This window comes from Juglans regia, chromosome 16, assembly GCF_001411555.2.
Source record: "Juglans regia cultivar Chandler chromosome 16, Walnut 2.0, whole genome shotgun sequence".
NCBI lineage: Eukaryota > Viridiplantae > Streptophyta > Magnoliopsida > Fagales > Juglandaceae > Juglans > Juglans regia.
In genome coordinates, this window is record NC_049916.1 from 10,831,424 (window position 1) to 10,846,969 (window position 15,546).

At 36.9% G+C, this 15,546-nt stretch overlaps 1 protein-coding gene across 1 annotated transcript; it reads right to left on the reverse strand.

Annotated features, from left to right (window-relative positions):
* Positions 1-6,021: 6,021 nt before the first annotated feature.
* LOC108993447 (gibberellin 2-beta-dioxygenase 6-like) lies at positions 6,022-8,501 on the reverse strand. Its single transcript, XM_018968372.2, has 3 exons — positions 7,735-8,501; positions 6,989-7,310; positions 6,022-6,457 (listed from the first exon to the last, which is right to left on the reverse strand). Exons 1-3 carry the CDS (start codon positions 8,205-8,207, stop codon positions 6,227-6,229), a joined length of 1,026 nt encoding a protein of 341 aa, XP_018823917.1. The 5' UTR covers positions 8,208-8,501; the 3' UTR covers positions 6,022-6,226.
* Between the last annotated feature and the right edge of the window lie 7,045 nt (positions 8,502-15,546).

Genomic DNA, 15,546 nt, shown 5'->3' on the forward strand with positions numbered 1-15,546 from the left:
GTCATTCTTATAGACACTAGGATTAGGGTTTCTCTGTGTTTTCTTTGATCCATTGTGATTTATAAGGTTCTTCGGGAAAGACTTAGAACCTTATAATTCTCAAATGGGTCTAGGGCTTATGGTACCTATTCTTAGCCCATCTCATTCTTAGTAAATTAGGGCCCTAAATAAAACATGCTTGGGCTACTTCTAAATCCATCCACACCAAATCTTTTAGCCTAGCCCATCAATATGCCATGTGTCATACCACTATTGGCCTCTTGGTAATTACCCAAAAATATTAAAAAAGCACTAAATTCTTCCAATAATTCTAACTAAACCTAATGCGTGAATCTCACGCCAACTTAAATTCTAAAACAATAATAAAATAATCACATCTTAAACTAGTTAGGATCTTAGGTACTAAACTCAAGTCCTAAAATGATTTTTAAGCGGGGTCTTACAAAAATCAAAGAGAAATGGCCTAAGGGTGTTTCAGTCATAGTATGTTTCTCATAGTTATGATTTGTTTTAAATTTTTCTGATTAGATATTTGGATTTAGGACAAAAGGTACATGAGAAATATAAATTTTGGTATTTTTGGAGTTAGGATGTTAAATCCTTAATTTAGGGGTAAAAATATCATTTTCCTACATGTAGAGGGTAAAATGGTAATTTTACTCTAAGATAGTATTTTCATTTTTCTAAGTTATTAGTAATTAAGTTTTAACGTTTAGAAATTCTTACAGTTTCTTGTGTTTTGTGCTTTCTCCGTAACGCGACAATCATTATAAGTTAGCTTCTAACTTACTATAAGATTACTGTGTATGTATGTTGGTAAGGCAACTAATGTTTATATACTTGTGTTATCCTATATGTGATGCTACATCAAGTATTTCTATTACGCGTGTTATATTCTATCACGACATATTTATCTGTCATACAATATTTATCTGTTACACAATATACTTTGCCACGTAATGTTATTTGTGACACATTATGTCATGTCACGTAATGTTGTCTATTACACGTTATGTCATGTCATGTAATGTTTATCTATTACTTGTTATGCCAGGTTACATACTGTTTGTCTGTTTCATGTTACATCAGGTCATTTATCCTTTCATTTCATGTTAGATTATGTCTCGAGTACGATGTGTTTCTTGAAAATATTATTTTCTTAGTCAGTTATACCTGAGATACTCATGACATAATCACTATGATTTTTTAAGTATCTTCATTGATAATTCACACGAGGTAATTTCAGTGTAATCATTTTGATTGTTAAAATACCTCTACTCAAATGTTCCTAGTAAAATAATTTTGATTGTCAATGTTACTAGGTATTCCTGGCGTAATCATTCTAGTTGTTAGGGAATCTCATTTAAAATACTCATGGTGTAATCATTTTAATTGTCTGACATAATATGTTGAGCGAAATCATTCTGATTGTTCACTTATCCTAACGAAACAACTAGCAAAATTATTTTGATTGTTAATGTTCATGTTCAGTTTCACGTTAAGTTATGTTAAGTTTCAATTCAAGTTAAGTTCATGTTCACATTCATGTTTACGTTCATGCTCAAGTCCAGTTTATTGAACAAGATTTCAAGTCCATTTATTTTACATTCAAGCTCATGTTATTCAAGTTCAAGTTCATGTTATTCAAAGCTTAAGTACACGTTCAGTTCATGTTCAAGTCAATTCACGTTCAAGTTCATGTGATGTCAAGTTTAGTTTCTATTCAGTCTATGTTCAAGTTCAAGTCATATCAGTTCATGCAATATTAAATGTCAAGTCATAGAGTTCAGAATACAGTAACAAATCATTTGAGTTTCAATATGTAGATCTCAAAATGTGTTATCAGAATATCACAACAACATTTCAAACTGTTCATATTAAAAAACTCTTTGGCATAACATTATTAAACATCATCATTTTATCATATCATATCATATCATATCATATCACCATATAATTTTATATACCATATTTAATCCTCATGGTAGGATTGTGCTATCTCTGGTGGCCAAACTAAGCAGTATCAGAATGTGAAAGTTTCCATTATTCACCCTTGGAGCCCCGAGTGTGCACACAGGAAATAACACACAAGAAAATCACTTTGTTTCCAAAGTGGGTGCACTCCTATCAGAGATGTTGGTACCAACCATATAACAAAATCAGAGCTATCATGTCATAACCAGAATCAGAATCAGAACAGAATTAGAAAGTCATGCCAAAGGTTTTTCAAATGCTTCTCATATCAAATCAAGTGCTAAACATATTCATATCATTTTCATATAATTAAAATGGATTCAGAACATCTTCATATAATATGTACAAAATTCCCAGATTTCATATTTGCTCTTTTGCACATTTCAGAAATAACATATCAAAATATTGCTCATGTTTACACTAGTCATGCTAAAAAATATTTTTGCTTTTATATAGATTTTATGAGTAATGCAGAACACATATTTGACATTATTTTCACATTTCTTTTCGAAACACATCATGCACATTTTCATAAATCAATATCAGTTCATTTCTTTTTATACGAAATCTAGCATAAGAACTCCGGTTATCTAGACTTTTTAACTTTTATGAATCTTTCCACAACCATGCCAAATGAATATCAATCGTCATCTATATGAAATACTAAACGTTACTAGATTTCTAAAGGACTTGCTAAAACTCTCAATTTACTTAAATTCATACTACGGAATAGCATTAATAATTATTTAGTTATCATAAATCTTATAAATACTATCATCATTAAATATATTCTTAACTTATTATTATATAATTTTATCAAATATGGCAAAACAACTTAAATTCATTTCAAAAATTAACTTTAAAACTCATATATTTATAAACTATTGCTGAAATCATAATTTAATACTACTAACATATAGTATAGTAGGAAATCGTAAATTTCTTAAACAATAGTAGTTCATAAAATTTCCTTAATAATATTTATACTAAAAAACATTGTAAACTGCTAATCATATCTAATTTAAAACCATCAAAGATTTATTTCATATAATAGGTTTAAAGTGTTTAAAATAAAAGATTAATAAAAGATTAAACACTTACAATTTACTACCAAAATCTAATTGTAAAATTAATACTAAATAATATAATTAAAGCATTTAAATATTTTATGTGAAGTCAAGTTTATGGACTAATATATTTATCTGAGTAAAATTATGCCTAATTTAAAAATACTAAACACAACCCAAATTAAAATAATAGATTAGTTTCTTAATATAATAAAATAAAGACCATTTAAAATCGCTAACACAATTTTTGTAAAGTACAACAAACCCAATTTAAATATCAAGCTCACATGAAGTAAGGCCATTTAAAATGTTCTAACAGTTTTTGAATTATAATAAAGTCAAACCCAACCCGATTTAAAAATAAGCCCATTTTAAAACTAACCCCAGCCCACAAAACTCAGCATATTGTATGTGTGTTTTGGGAAACATCATAAATGGGTATGGGCATCTTGATAATTAGATTTACCCTTGCAGATGTCAGGATTCCGAGAGGAATAAATCTCTTCCCATTTGAGAAAAATAGATGTGAGAGAGAGAGTTTTACCATGGGAACAGTCGAGGGGCAATGGCAATGGTAGTCACTATGGGAGGAGCACTGACCATGTTCTTCCAGTGAGGAAGCTCCGTGAGTGGTGGTTCATAGAGTTGGGTCGTGTGCCTAGGTTTTTAATGGTGGTTCCGGCGTGAGGCAGCATCTTGCGTGGTGGCTTCCATGGTTTGCTCATCCGTGGATGAGGTATGGTGCCTTGCTGGGTAGTGCACGGCTTCATCGTTGGGTTGGCCAATGTGGGAGGAGCATGCAGTTTGCGGCAGCAGTGGAACGAGTTGGCTATGGGCAATGACGAAAGGGAAGAAGCCATGATGGGGTGCTTCATGGTGGAGACTGCAATGTGCTATGGTGCTTTCGACGTGTGCTGCCTAGTAGCTTTAGGTGTTGTGGCCTGAAGGTGCATGGGGTCAGGTAGGGCTTGGGCGTGGAGCAAAAGCCACAGAGAGGAGAGAGAGAGAGAAAGAGAGAGAGAGAGAGAGAGAGAGAGAGAGAGAGAGAGAGAGCGAAAGATATAGAAAGGGAGTATCAGTGGGGGTAAGGGATTGATTAATTGAAAAGACGTGGGGGAGGTGATAACAGGGAGGAGAGAAAATGGAGGGGGTTGTGGAAACCGTCATGGTGGGAAGGAAAGAGAGTGAAGAAGATTTACCAAACGACGTCCGTTTTGCTTCTTAGCTATTGGGTTCTTCCTGGGCTTGGGTCTAAAATAGGTCGGTTGTTATATTTACTGCCATGCATGCATGTTTGACCTGTCTGTTAAGTTATCTGTTAACTTGAGAGATTGACCAACTGGAGACGGTCAATTAGACGACAACAGCACAATGCAGAGCTCATAGCCTCAATGTTTCGATTTATCATTTGTATTATGACATCCTTGACTGAGTTGTGCGAGCTACTCAATGAATTAGTCTATAGTTACTTTAGTTCCTTCTTGTACTTAAGGAGCTCGGTCTCCAGTACTCTTATGATTACAGACCTTTTGGACTTATGCTATAATCAAGAAGGTCTATCACTTTAATGTTTATGTATTACGTTTCAAAGTTTTTAGGATATATCTCATTTGGTGCATAGTATTGCTTAAAGAAAAAACAAAATTATTCGCTATAAATATTGCATATTGCTATATGCATGCTATGTGCATTGCATCTTTATTTATCATGAACAGAGACAAGTAACCTTGTGTTGCATGTCTTAACGTTTCAGAGTCTGTCCAGTCCCATGCGAAAATTTGGGGGCGTCACACCTTCAGCACTGCCATGGGACATAATAGTGGTCTTTGCCCTGGCACGAGACATAATAGTGGTCTTCGGCCCTGCTACAAGACATAATCGTGGCCTCCGGCCCAACCACATAATACAATAGTGGCTCCCGGCCCCACCACGAGATATATAGTAATCTCTGTTTTGAGTGCAACAACTTAGTAATGAAATAGTGATATGTTCTGCTTCGTTAACTGCAGACATGCGCAACCTTGCCACGAGGTAAAACATGGCCTCTACTTCTGTTCTGATAATGTTTCAGTTATGTTTGTGCCTATGGTCATTTGTATATTGTTATTGAAATGAAAATTCTTTGAAAATACCATAGCCATATTTTGAAAACAATTTGTTTATGCATATTGTGACTGGCTCGTGTTTACACACTAGCATAGGCTCTCTACTGATTATCTCCATTATTTTTTAGATGATTTGGATATTTCAGCTTAGAATAAAAAATAGAAAGCATGGACGAGATTAGTTTAGCATAGTGGAATTGCCAAAAGTTATAAGAGTCTATAAGGATATTTTATTCAAGAAACTAGTCATTTGCTTTGAGTGTTATTTCGGGATATTGATATTGTTACTGAGACTTTGTGTGTTCTTAGTTAATTACGTTGGAGTAGTTGATTAATGTTCTTGTAGATGATCATATATGTTGGATTGACTCAATTTAATATGTGTTATTGAGACTTTGGAGTTTATACATGTATTGTGGAATGTGATTTTAAGTGATAGGAAGTAACTCTAAAACCCTCCGAACACATGGCATTATACTTCATCATTCCGAAAACACTTCCTTTCCTTGTAATTTTGTACCTTGATGTCTTCCTCTCCTACCTTTGTGAATTAATCTCTTTTGTAAGTATGATTTCAATCAAATCAAGTATGTTTATTAATTACTTTAAATATTATATTTTATGGTTGGTTCCACATCCTATTATCCTTTGAAAAAATACTTTAACTATAAAATGATTACACAAAAATAAGCTTATAAATTGATGTGACTTGATGTGATACGCCAGATTATAAAGTTACTTTTATTATAAAATAGATCTAACGAATTTTATAAAATCACATCAGTTTATAAATTTACTTTGTATAATTTTTTTTGTATTTATAACAGTTTTCTTACCTTTATAATTCCCTTTTTTTTAATATAAGAGGCATTTATTAGCTATTATACATTTCTTTTATTGCTTTATATGTATATATAAACTTTAACGTACAAATGATGGATGATTAAAAAAAAAAAAAAAACGTACAAATGATGGAACTAGCTAGCGAAGGACGTTTTTCCCATCAACATGATTAAGAACGTTTTTCCCATCAACATGATTAAGATAGTACTGTACGGACGTATTTCCGTATGATCGATCCTAAAGTAGAAATCTTTGGAGGCCCACTTTGTAGCCGGATTTTTTGACATCCTCTTGAACTCTTTTCCTGTATTCTCCAAAAGTGAACTTTCTATAGATTGAAGGTTCTTTAAAACTGGCAATCAATGAATCATAGGAAGGGCAAAGGAAGTACGCTATAGAGTATCTTTCCGTCTTCCTATTAACCATCACCTTGTGCTCCACGCTTTTATACACATCGTTGCTCCATGCCTGCAATTAATAGCTCCAAGGAGCGCAAACAGTACATCTTATTAGCCCATTTTATTCATTGTAACACAATGAAAAGATTTGTTTTTGTTCTAATGTACAGTATATATAGTGTTAATTAGTTAGTTTGGATGTCTGGGTTTGAATTTTTTTGTTAGTTTTGAATGTGTAATCTCAGATGTCAAGATGTAATCACGGTTTTCTTAAGTCATAAGTAAGGGTTATCAATTAAATTGAAATATCGATTTTTAAAAAAAAAATAAAGAATGAGAAATTAAAAGATAAAAATGCCAAAATATATACAGTAGAGTAGCACAAGGGTTAACGATTAATTAGCTAAAGTACAATGTTTCTTGTAATGATTTGTTTTGTAGTGATAGCAGCCGCACCGGCCGCAATCTTGGGTGTCACACTTACGAGGCGACTTTGACTAGTGTTGTTTAATTCATCACCAACAGTAAGCACATCAATTGGACATTCTTTTCAACAAAATTAGTCGTAGCATACGCATAAAACAAAGGGAAATTATTTTACCTGAAAAAGATCTCCAATATTGACGAGTAGAGCATCTTGGATAGGTTTTACAGCCACCCATTTGGAACCTTTCTTGAGCTGAAGTCCACCGACTTGATCTTGGCAAAGTATTGTAAGGAAATCACTGTCAGTGTGGGGCACTAAGCCGAAAACTTCTGGAGATATCTGACAGGCCGGATAACGATTCAAGCGAAGAAAGCATGCGCTTTCATCACAGACATCTTCAATCCCTCCCTTTTGGCTACCCAAATTCTCTGATAGAATCTCTGCTAGTAATCGTGCTAGTTTCGACATGGCTGCTGCGAATTCCTTCATCACCTCCCTGTTGCCAGACGTTGAAAATTACGAAAGTATATATCAGCCTGTACATGTGATTTAACCATCCATTCTGTCTCAAACGACACGATGATCATTTCCATATTATTGCATTGGCAAGATAAGATGGCCTCGCTAGCTAGTTCTGGGATGTATTTCAACAAGTTGGCTGCTTTGTTCTGCCATTAGAAGGGGGACCGTTTCTGGGTTAAGTGGCCGGTCCCGGCACAAGATTCTGAGAATTGGCAATTGCTACGTACAACATAGCTATTTTACTTTTATCTTACTATGTAAATCTAAAACTTTTCAGGACCCTTTAAATTATCTTTTAAAAAAATAAAAGTTGTTGGATAATGCTAGAGATAAAAGTACGATATATCAAACAGTTGACCAGAAGAAAATGACGAGCATTATGGTGAAAAAGTCTGTACCTTAGAGAGCTGAAGTACTCTCCATGGTAAGTAATTTCTTCCCGAATATCTGTGAGAGGAATATGGAATGCTTCCGACCATGAGAACTGATTTGGAGAAGTAGCGGTTGTCGTTCCCCATGTGTATGAATTATTTAGAAGCCCACTAGAAACCTTAATCTCGAAGGGAGCTTGAAACAGCTTCACCTGCTCTCTTTTCATCTTCAGGAGTAATTCAGAGCTAATCCCATGATTTATTACTTGAAAGAATCCCCACTCTGATGACGCTCTACATATTCTTGCAGAGCAAGCTAGTCTCTCCTTATTCGCATCATGATATTTTAGACCGTTCAAGTCTATCAATGGCAGCTGGCCGCATTCCTCCATGAATGCTCCACTAATTTGCCGTTCATCGCATTCGAGTACAGGAACTTCTGCTGGGTGGCGCAAAAGCGCTTCATAATGCCGTAGGAGAGGGGGATTTGATTCTAGCATTGATTTTCTTTTTGTGGTCTACGTAGCTGTTAACTAGATACTATTTACCAAACACTAGAGCAGGGTACCGTGATGGTTAATCGTGTTGATCGTATTTATATGGCTGGGGAGAGAGAGAGCGAGAGAGAGAGTGAGTGAGAGGGAGAGTGTGAGGTTCAATGAACAATGCTAGAGGACAGAGCACGATGTGGAAGTGGTACAAAATGAGAAGAGATCAAAAGTGGAGCTTCCAAATGGCGACAAAAGCAAAGAGAGGATGTTTCTTTGAAATTGTCTTGATAGATCAGACCAAATCTACACAAATATTCTAAACCATTCATGAATCAACAGTACAGAGGACATATCAATACTTAAAGAAGTGTGAAAATGCTAAAAAAAAAGGATGGATCCAAACCTAATTTCATCTTTTGACTTTGACGACATGGAAACGTCGACGCTAACGCGGAGATGGACCCTTTACAGTCACACGGCCGAACTTTTATTCCATGAAAGCAATAGATCAAATTGTTTTGGAATTATTCTTCTTCTTTACCCTTTTTAATCTAAATCGGTTTGAAAGTTGGGACTGTTGGGGAGCTGTTTCACACAAAATTCCGAGAATCTCCAAAGTGGGTCAATCGAAATTTGAGGAACTGACGCTCGATTGCCAAAAAATTGATAAAAGTATAAATTGGTTCTTTATAATATTAATTAACAGTAACGATGGAATATGGTTTTCATTATAAAATATTTTCTCATCAATTATTATTTTTCATCTCCCACTCATATTTTATGAAAATACATCTTCATATCTTATGAAAAGTACTGCACATGCATCCTATAAAATAATTATAAATATAAAATATAAAAATAAATAGTGATTGATACATAAAATTTCTCTACTTTTTTATTGGCTAAGCTGCAAAGAGAATTGTTTGGTTGATTGTTTTTTTCTTCTTTTTACCTGATTGTCCCAAAAGTTCGTGCATCTGAGATTTATTGGCGAATTGCGTATTCATCTTAGCTACCGCCCAGCCTACCGGATACAATTATTGTCATCGCTTGTTTGGTGTGACATGATTGCCCAGCTTTTCTTTTTGCACGTTCTTATGGTTTGGTCTGGCTATGAATCCCGGGGCTCCTTCAAAGTTTCAATCCATAAAATAGCCGTGTGAAATTGGCCGACCTCCGACAAACACGTGATTGACAGAAGATACAGTGATAGAAATGATGAACCCAATGATTTTGTAACCATACCTGTAATTACATGGGTAATAATAGGGTTATACCTCTTACTACTTATAGTATATTTGATATTTTTTATTTTTTTATTATTATTTTTAAGTATTTTCTAGTCATTAAAAAAATATAATTTTATTAATAATTACTTCCATAATTATTAAATAAAATAAAAAAATAACAATAAATCAAATACAAAAAGAATAATAAATAGATAGTAACTCTATCATTTTCTTAATTACATGCATTTAATCTAATCACTAAATTTTTTGGGCGAATATTTTTGTCTCAAAAGATACTATTTTCATCCCAGAAGAATTTTAGAGATGAAAAATATTTTCTCTTATTTGTCTCAAAGAGAACTTCTTAAAAAGTTTTTGGGGACAATTTTTTTTTTTTTTTGTCCCAAAAAAATACTTTTAGGGACGAAATTTTGCCAACCCTTTCGAACGAAAAATTTTTTGGGGACAAAATGGTTTAGTCCCAAAATTCTATTTGAATTGAAAAAATCCTATTTGAACTATCGGGTATCTGTTCGAACGTTACAGAAATTTAATTCGAACGATACGATTTTTTTTTATCCTATTCAAATGAAGAAAGTGTTCCAATGCTTTCGTTTGTTTGAACAAATTGGTTAGTGTTCGAACATAAATAATTCAATTGAACATCCTTGAAAAATGTTTGAATTAAAAAAAAAAATCTAATGTTTAGTGCGACAATCTTTGTTCAAACGGTTCATTCGAATTATGTGATGCCCCCAAACCCCGCTTGAGATTGGATGGAGACTGAAGCGTCAAGACCTGTAACACAAGGTTACACACCCCCGATCATGACAGATAATATACAATGCACCTAGCATGTGACTAGCAGTACGTAATAATAGCAGCGGAACAGTTCGATTCTATGTGAAGTTTAGAGTAATTAAAACATGGTACCATTTAAAACTAAAATCCCAAAAACATTAGTGTTCAAAATTCCCAAAATACAAGAGGGCTTTAAATCATAACCCTCATAATCCCAAGTTCACCACAATCTGTGACACATAAAAAGACAGTTTCCTTGAGGGCCATGGAGTCCTATTTGCTGGATCTCCAAACTTCGAGTGACCTTTTGGGCTTCAACCACATATTCTCATGCTTGTCTTATATAGCCAGCTATGTAGTCCATCCAATTTTCTAAAGTGAGGGCTCCCTCAAGCTCGGGCAGCCCTTGTGGCATATGATCAAGTATTCATGAAAGTGGCGTAGATGGAGATAAGGGATGAAGAGTGTTATTTATAGTGCTCATGTGAAGAAGAAAATCATGTAAGAGATCAAGTATCACACGGTTTAGCCGAAGTTGTGAGGAGAAGTTCCTCTTGATGCAATTGGCTATAGTGCTATGATGGTGCTACATTTTGTCTTCTCATGTGCAACTAGGTGAACCTCTTTTTCTCCCTATGGATGAAGACTAACTGAGTGTATGGGGGTGTAGGGGCTTTAGAGTTTCAGAGATGATCAAGTTCCCAAAGGAACTAGCTAGCTTTACAAGATTTCCTCTCAAATCAAAACCATCGCCTATACCACTTGGTCCAAAGGTGCAAAGGTACCCTTTTCTTGTGAATGAGAGAGATTGAGATGAGTGACACTTGTCATAGGTTTGTAAAAGAAATAGAAGAACGTGAGAGAGGTGTGCATTGGCCAAGAAGAGCATTTGACTTTTTTCCATCTTCCTTCATCACTTCTTTCAATCTTTCGGGCTATGTGAAAGGTGTGTGGCTCAACTAAGGATCTGTGCACCTTGGAACTCTAATCCATGCTTGAGTACAAAGCTTGTGGCATGTGAATATGGCTAGTTTTGTCTGTTGAAGGGGGTAAGCTTGTGATGGTCCCCAGCTAGTCCTTGTTTGATTCTCTAGGTGCACTATTCAACCTTTCAATGTGTAAGAAAGTGTTGCTCTTTCAACCAATATTAGGTCTAATTTTCCAGTTTTGATTCTTGAAAAAGGGTTGTGTTATTTGCAGAAAATAAATCAAGTTTGACTAGGAAACCAATGACACACAATGAAGGGAATCCAGTTTGCACTAGTTGGCTTGTTTGTGAAGTTGCACAACTATGACATGTCGCATACGTTCATGACATGTGCTGGCTTTGCTACCTAGCCTAGGTCTACAGATGTTGGTTCTAATTAAAGGAAATAGAGGCTTGGTTTCAGATAAATTTCAAAAGGAGTGAGATTAGAAGTCATTCGGCCGAGACATAGCATTTATACTATCATGCTTGGTTTTGTCTCATAGCATCATATTATCTTCTGAAACTTGACATTTGAACAATGATGGAAGGTAAAAACTTGGCATCCAAGGAGTTCTAGGGCACTACATGGTTCGGTCAAGGACAAAAACTCAGATGTTAGGTGTTGCATTCCTAAGGCAAGAATGATGACCAAGGTGTTAGGCATGGTCTCCAAGTTGGGAAAGTCTTGGCCCTAAGTTTCTCTCTAGTTAGGCCTTGCCATGGACCTTGGTTTGGGCCTTTCTGTTATGCCTTGGGTCTAGCTTGTCGGGCCTTGCCTTGGGCCCATCCTTGTCCTTTTTCACCAAAAGTTTGATCCACAATTTGAGTCTTCTTCATATCTATCTATGATCCATAAAATGCTATGGGTCCATCTCAAAACCCATTGAGGTGACAAATCCTCTCCATGCCACATAACTTCTCATTCCAAAGTTTTCTAAGGGGATACTTGGTGAATGAGATGAGATGAAAATTTTATGAATAGTAGTAAGATGATTTGTGAATAGTAGTGAGATAGTTTAAGTTAAGTATTTATTAGGTTACTAGAAAAGAGAGAAAAAAAATTGAATAAACAATATTATAAAATTAAAATATTGTTAGAATATAATTTTTTTTTAAATTATTTTGTTTTGAGATTTGAAAAAGTTGAATTATTTTTTTTTATTATTTGAAAGTTTGGAAAAGTTGTAATGATTAGTTTGAAAAAGTTGTAATAATTAGCATGAAAGTATTTGTTTTTAAATAATGTTTGGGAAATAAATGAGGTGGGATGAGATGAAAAACTTTTCCAAACATGCCCTAGAGTAATGAAGTCATTTGGCTAAATCATAGTCCTAAATATCATAAAGTTCCATTTTTCTAGAAATCCATAATTTCACCTAGCCTAAACCTCAAATCATCATTGCCAAGATCATATCTTTTTCTTGGTTCCTTTGCATGTTTTGGTGGGGTGTTACAAGTGAAGCACTGTAATAATGGAAACTCAGGTCGCCATTATATTGAGACGAATATGGGGAGAGTGAAGTCAAGGTTTTGCATAAACAGTCCGAACATATCCTTTTGATTAAGGTCAGGATAAAGGCAACTTATGATGGATAAAAGAGCTATGTCGACCGCATGAGATAGAGCCTAAAGTTCAAATTAGTGACTGAACGCCCATCAAGGTACTACCTACAAAGAGGAGTGATTCATTTTGGTTAAGAAGACTAGTCCAAGATAGATAGAATTCTTTGAGGCAGTAGATAAAGTGGATTCAATTATGCCTAGACAAGATTTTTCAACTAAATTCCAAGGACAAATGAGACACACGCGGGGCGATATAGTAGCAACCATGTACACTATTCTAGTCTGCAAGACCACGACAAGGTGAAGGGAGCTAGGCGTGATGAGGACCACGGCTAGCGGACACAACGGCACTGTACGTACCACAGGGCGAAAGGTCACCGAACCGAGGACTGTCACACGCTCAAACAAAAAATTGAGAAGATGAAGGGTAACGGGGAGCTAGAACACATTGTCGCCTAAAAGGCCTCTCCACCGCAGCATTTAGACGACAGGATGCAGGAGCATAAGACTAGACAGAGCGAGAGCCCAAGGAGGAGAAAGTCACCTAAGAGGGCGAGGAGATCGTAGGAATCGAGAAATTGCTGACCCAGACAAGATAAGGATCGAAGAAACCCACCTTTGGGGGAGATCCGTACCATAGCTAGGGGTTATGCAAGAGGTAGACCAACCTCATCAGGAAGGAAGGCCTATGCAAGATGGGCAAGATATGAGAAAATATACAGCGTGGAGAGGCCTGTCAAGCAGGCACGGGTACAAACCTCGCCCCCAATCTCTTTTGGCGATGATGACTCTCAAGGGATAGTATACCCACACGATGATGCGTTGGTGATAACAATGCTAGTAGCAAATTACACGATGTGGAGGATATTGATAGATAATGGAAGTTCAGCATAAATCCTATTCTGGGATGCTTTCATGAAAATGGGTTTAAGTATGGGTCAGCTTCGCCCAGCACCAACCACACTGAAAGGGTTCACGGGAGATGCAGTTCAACCCATGGGGTCCATTACTCCACCTGTGTCGGTGGGAATTGACCCCTACCTCACCACCACCCTGACTGAGTTCTTAGTGGTAAGGACACAGTCGATGTATAATGCCATTATAGGCCGACCAACATTGAAAGCCTTGAGAGCGATCACATACACCTACTATCTAAAAATGAAGTTTCCCATGAAAGAGGGAATTGGCGAGGTGCGTGGCGAGTAGGTACTTGCCCGAGAGTGTTACATGCAGGAACTGAGGAAATGAGAGCAAGATGTAAAAACAGTAGAGTCGTGAGAATGCGGTGATGGGACCTTCCCTCCGCCTCCACCTGAAGTCTTCATGACAGAGGCAGAAACGAGGGACAAGGGATTGCTGAGACAAGGAGAAGTCAACGAGCCATTGGAACTCGTTCTCTTTGATCCAACCCAATCGGATAACCACGTGAGGATCGGAACTACAATGGCGAAGGAGGAAAGGGCCAGGCTAATCCAACTCCTTTTGGAGCACAAAGACATCTTTGCATGGAATCATCAAGATATGCCAGGAATAAGCAAAGAGGTTATAGAGCACCGACTGAACATCAACCCAGACACAAGGCCTATTAAGCAGAAGAAGAGGAATTTCAGCACTGAGAAGTACAAGGCGATAGCAGAAGAAGTGGATGCTAGCGGCTGGATTTATCAGGAAAACTCAGTACCCTGACTAGTTGTCAAACATTGTGTTGGTGAAGAAGTCCAACGGCAAGTGACGAATGTGTGTAGACTTTACGGACCTCAACAAAGCCTGCCCAAAAGATAACTTTCGTCTCCCCCGAATAGACCTAATAGTCAATGCCACGGTGGGTCACAAGGTGGTGAGATTCATGGACGCCTACTTCGGGTATAACCAAATAAAAAGTGGTCATGCGGACCAGGATAAGACAGCCTTCATAACCGATTGAGGCCTATACTATTACACGATCATGCCCTTCGGACTGAAGAATGCAAGAGCAACCTACCAAAGGCTGGACAACAAAATGTTCAAGAATCAAATAGGCCGAAACATGGAAGTGTATGTGGACAACCTTTTGGTAAAGAGCATGGAGTTTGGGCAACACATGGAAGACCTGAATGAAGCTTTCGGTGTGCTGCGATAGTATAGGATGAAGCTCAACCCAACCAAGTGCACGTTCGGGGTGCAGTCAGGCAAGTTTTTGGGTTTCATGGTGTCCGAGAGGGGCATGGAGGTGAATCTCAAGAAGCTCAAGGCGATCATCAAGATGAAGCCACCCACGACTCTTAATGAAGTCCAAAAACTAGCAGGGAGAATAGCCGCCCTCAGCAGGTTCATGTCCCGCTCAACATATAAGTGCATGCCCTTTTTCCAGGTATTGAAGAATGCCCAAGAATGGGATGCATGGTGTGAGGAAACATTTGCACAGCTGAAAGAATACATGACCCACCCACCGCTGCTTAGTCAAACCAAGCAGGGGGAACCCTTATCGCTGTATCTGGCCACCACCCCAGATGCGATTTACTCCACTCTAGTTAGAGATAAGGGCAAGGAGTAAAGGCCGGTGTATTATGTCATCAAACCCATAAGAGGGGCCGAGAAGAGATACCCGAAGATAGAATTGATCGCCTTCGCGCTTGTGATGTTGGCACAACGATTACGCCCTTATTTCCAAGCACACTCCATAAGGGTCATCACCTCCACACCCTTGCAAAAAATGCTCCAAAGCCCCACACTTCGGGGTGACTGGTGAAATGGTCCTTCGAGTTGAGCGAGTATGACATTAGTTATGTCCCCAGAACCACTGTCA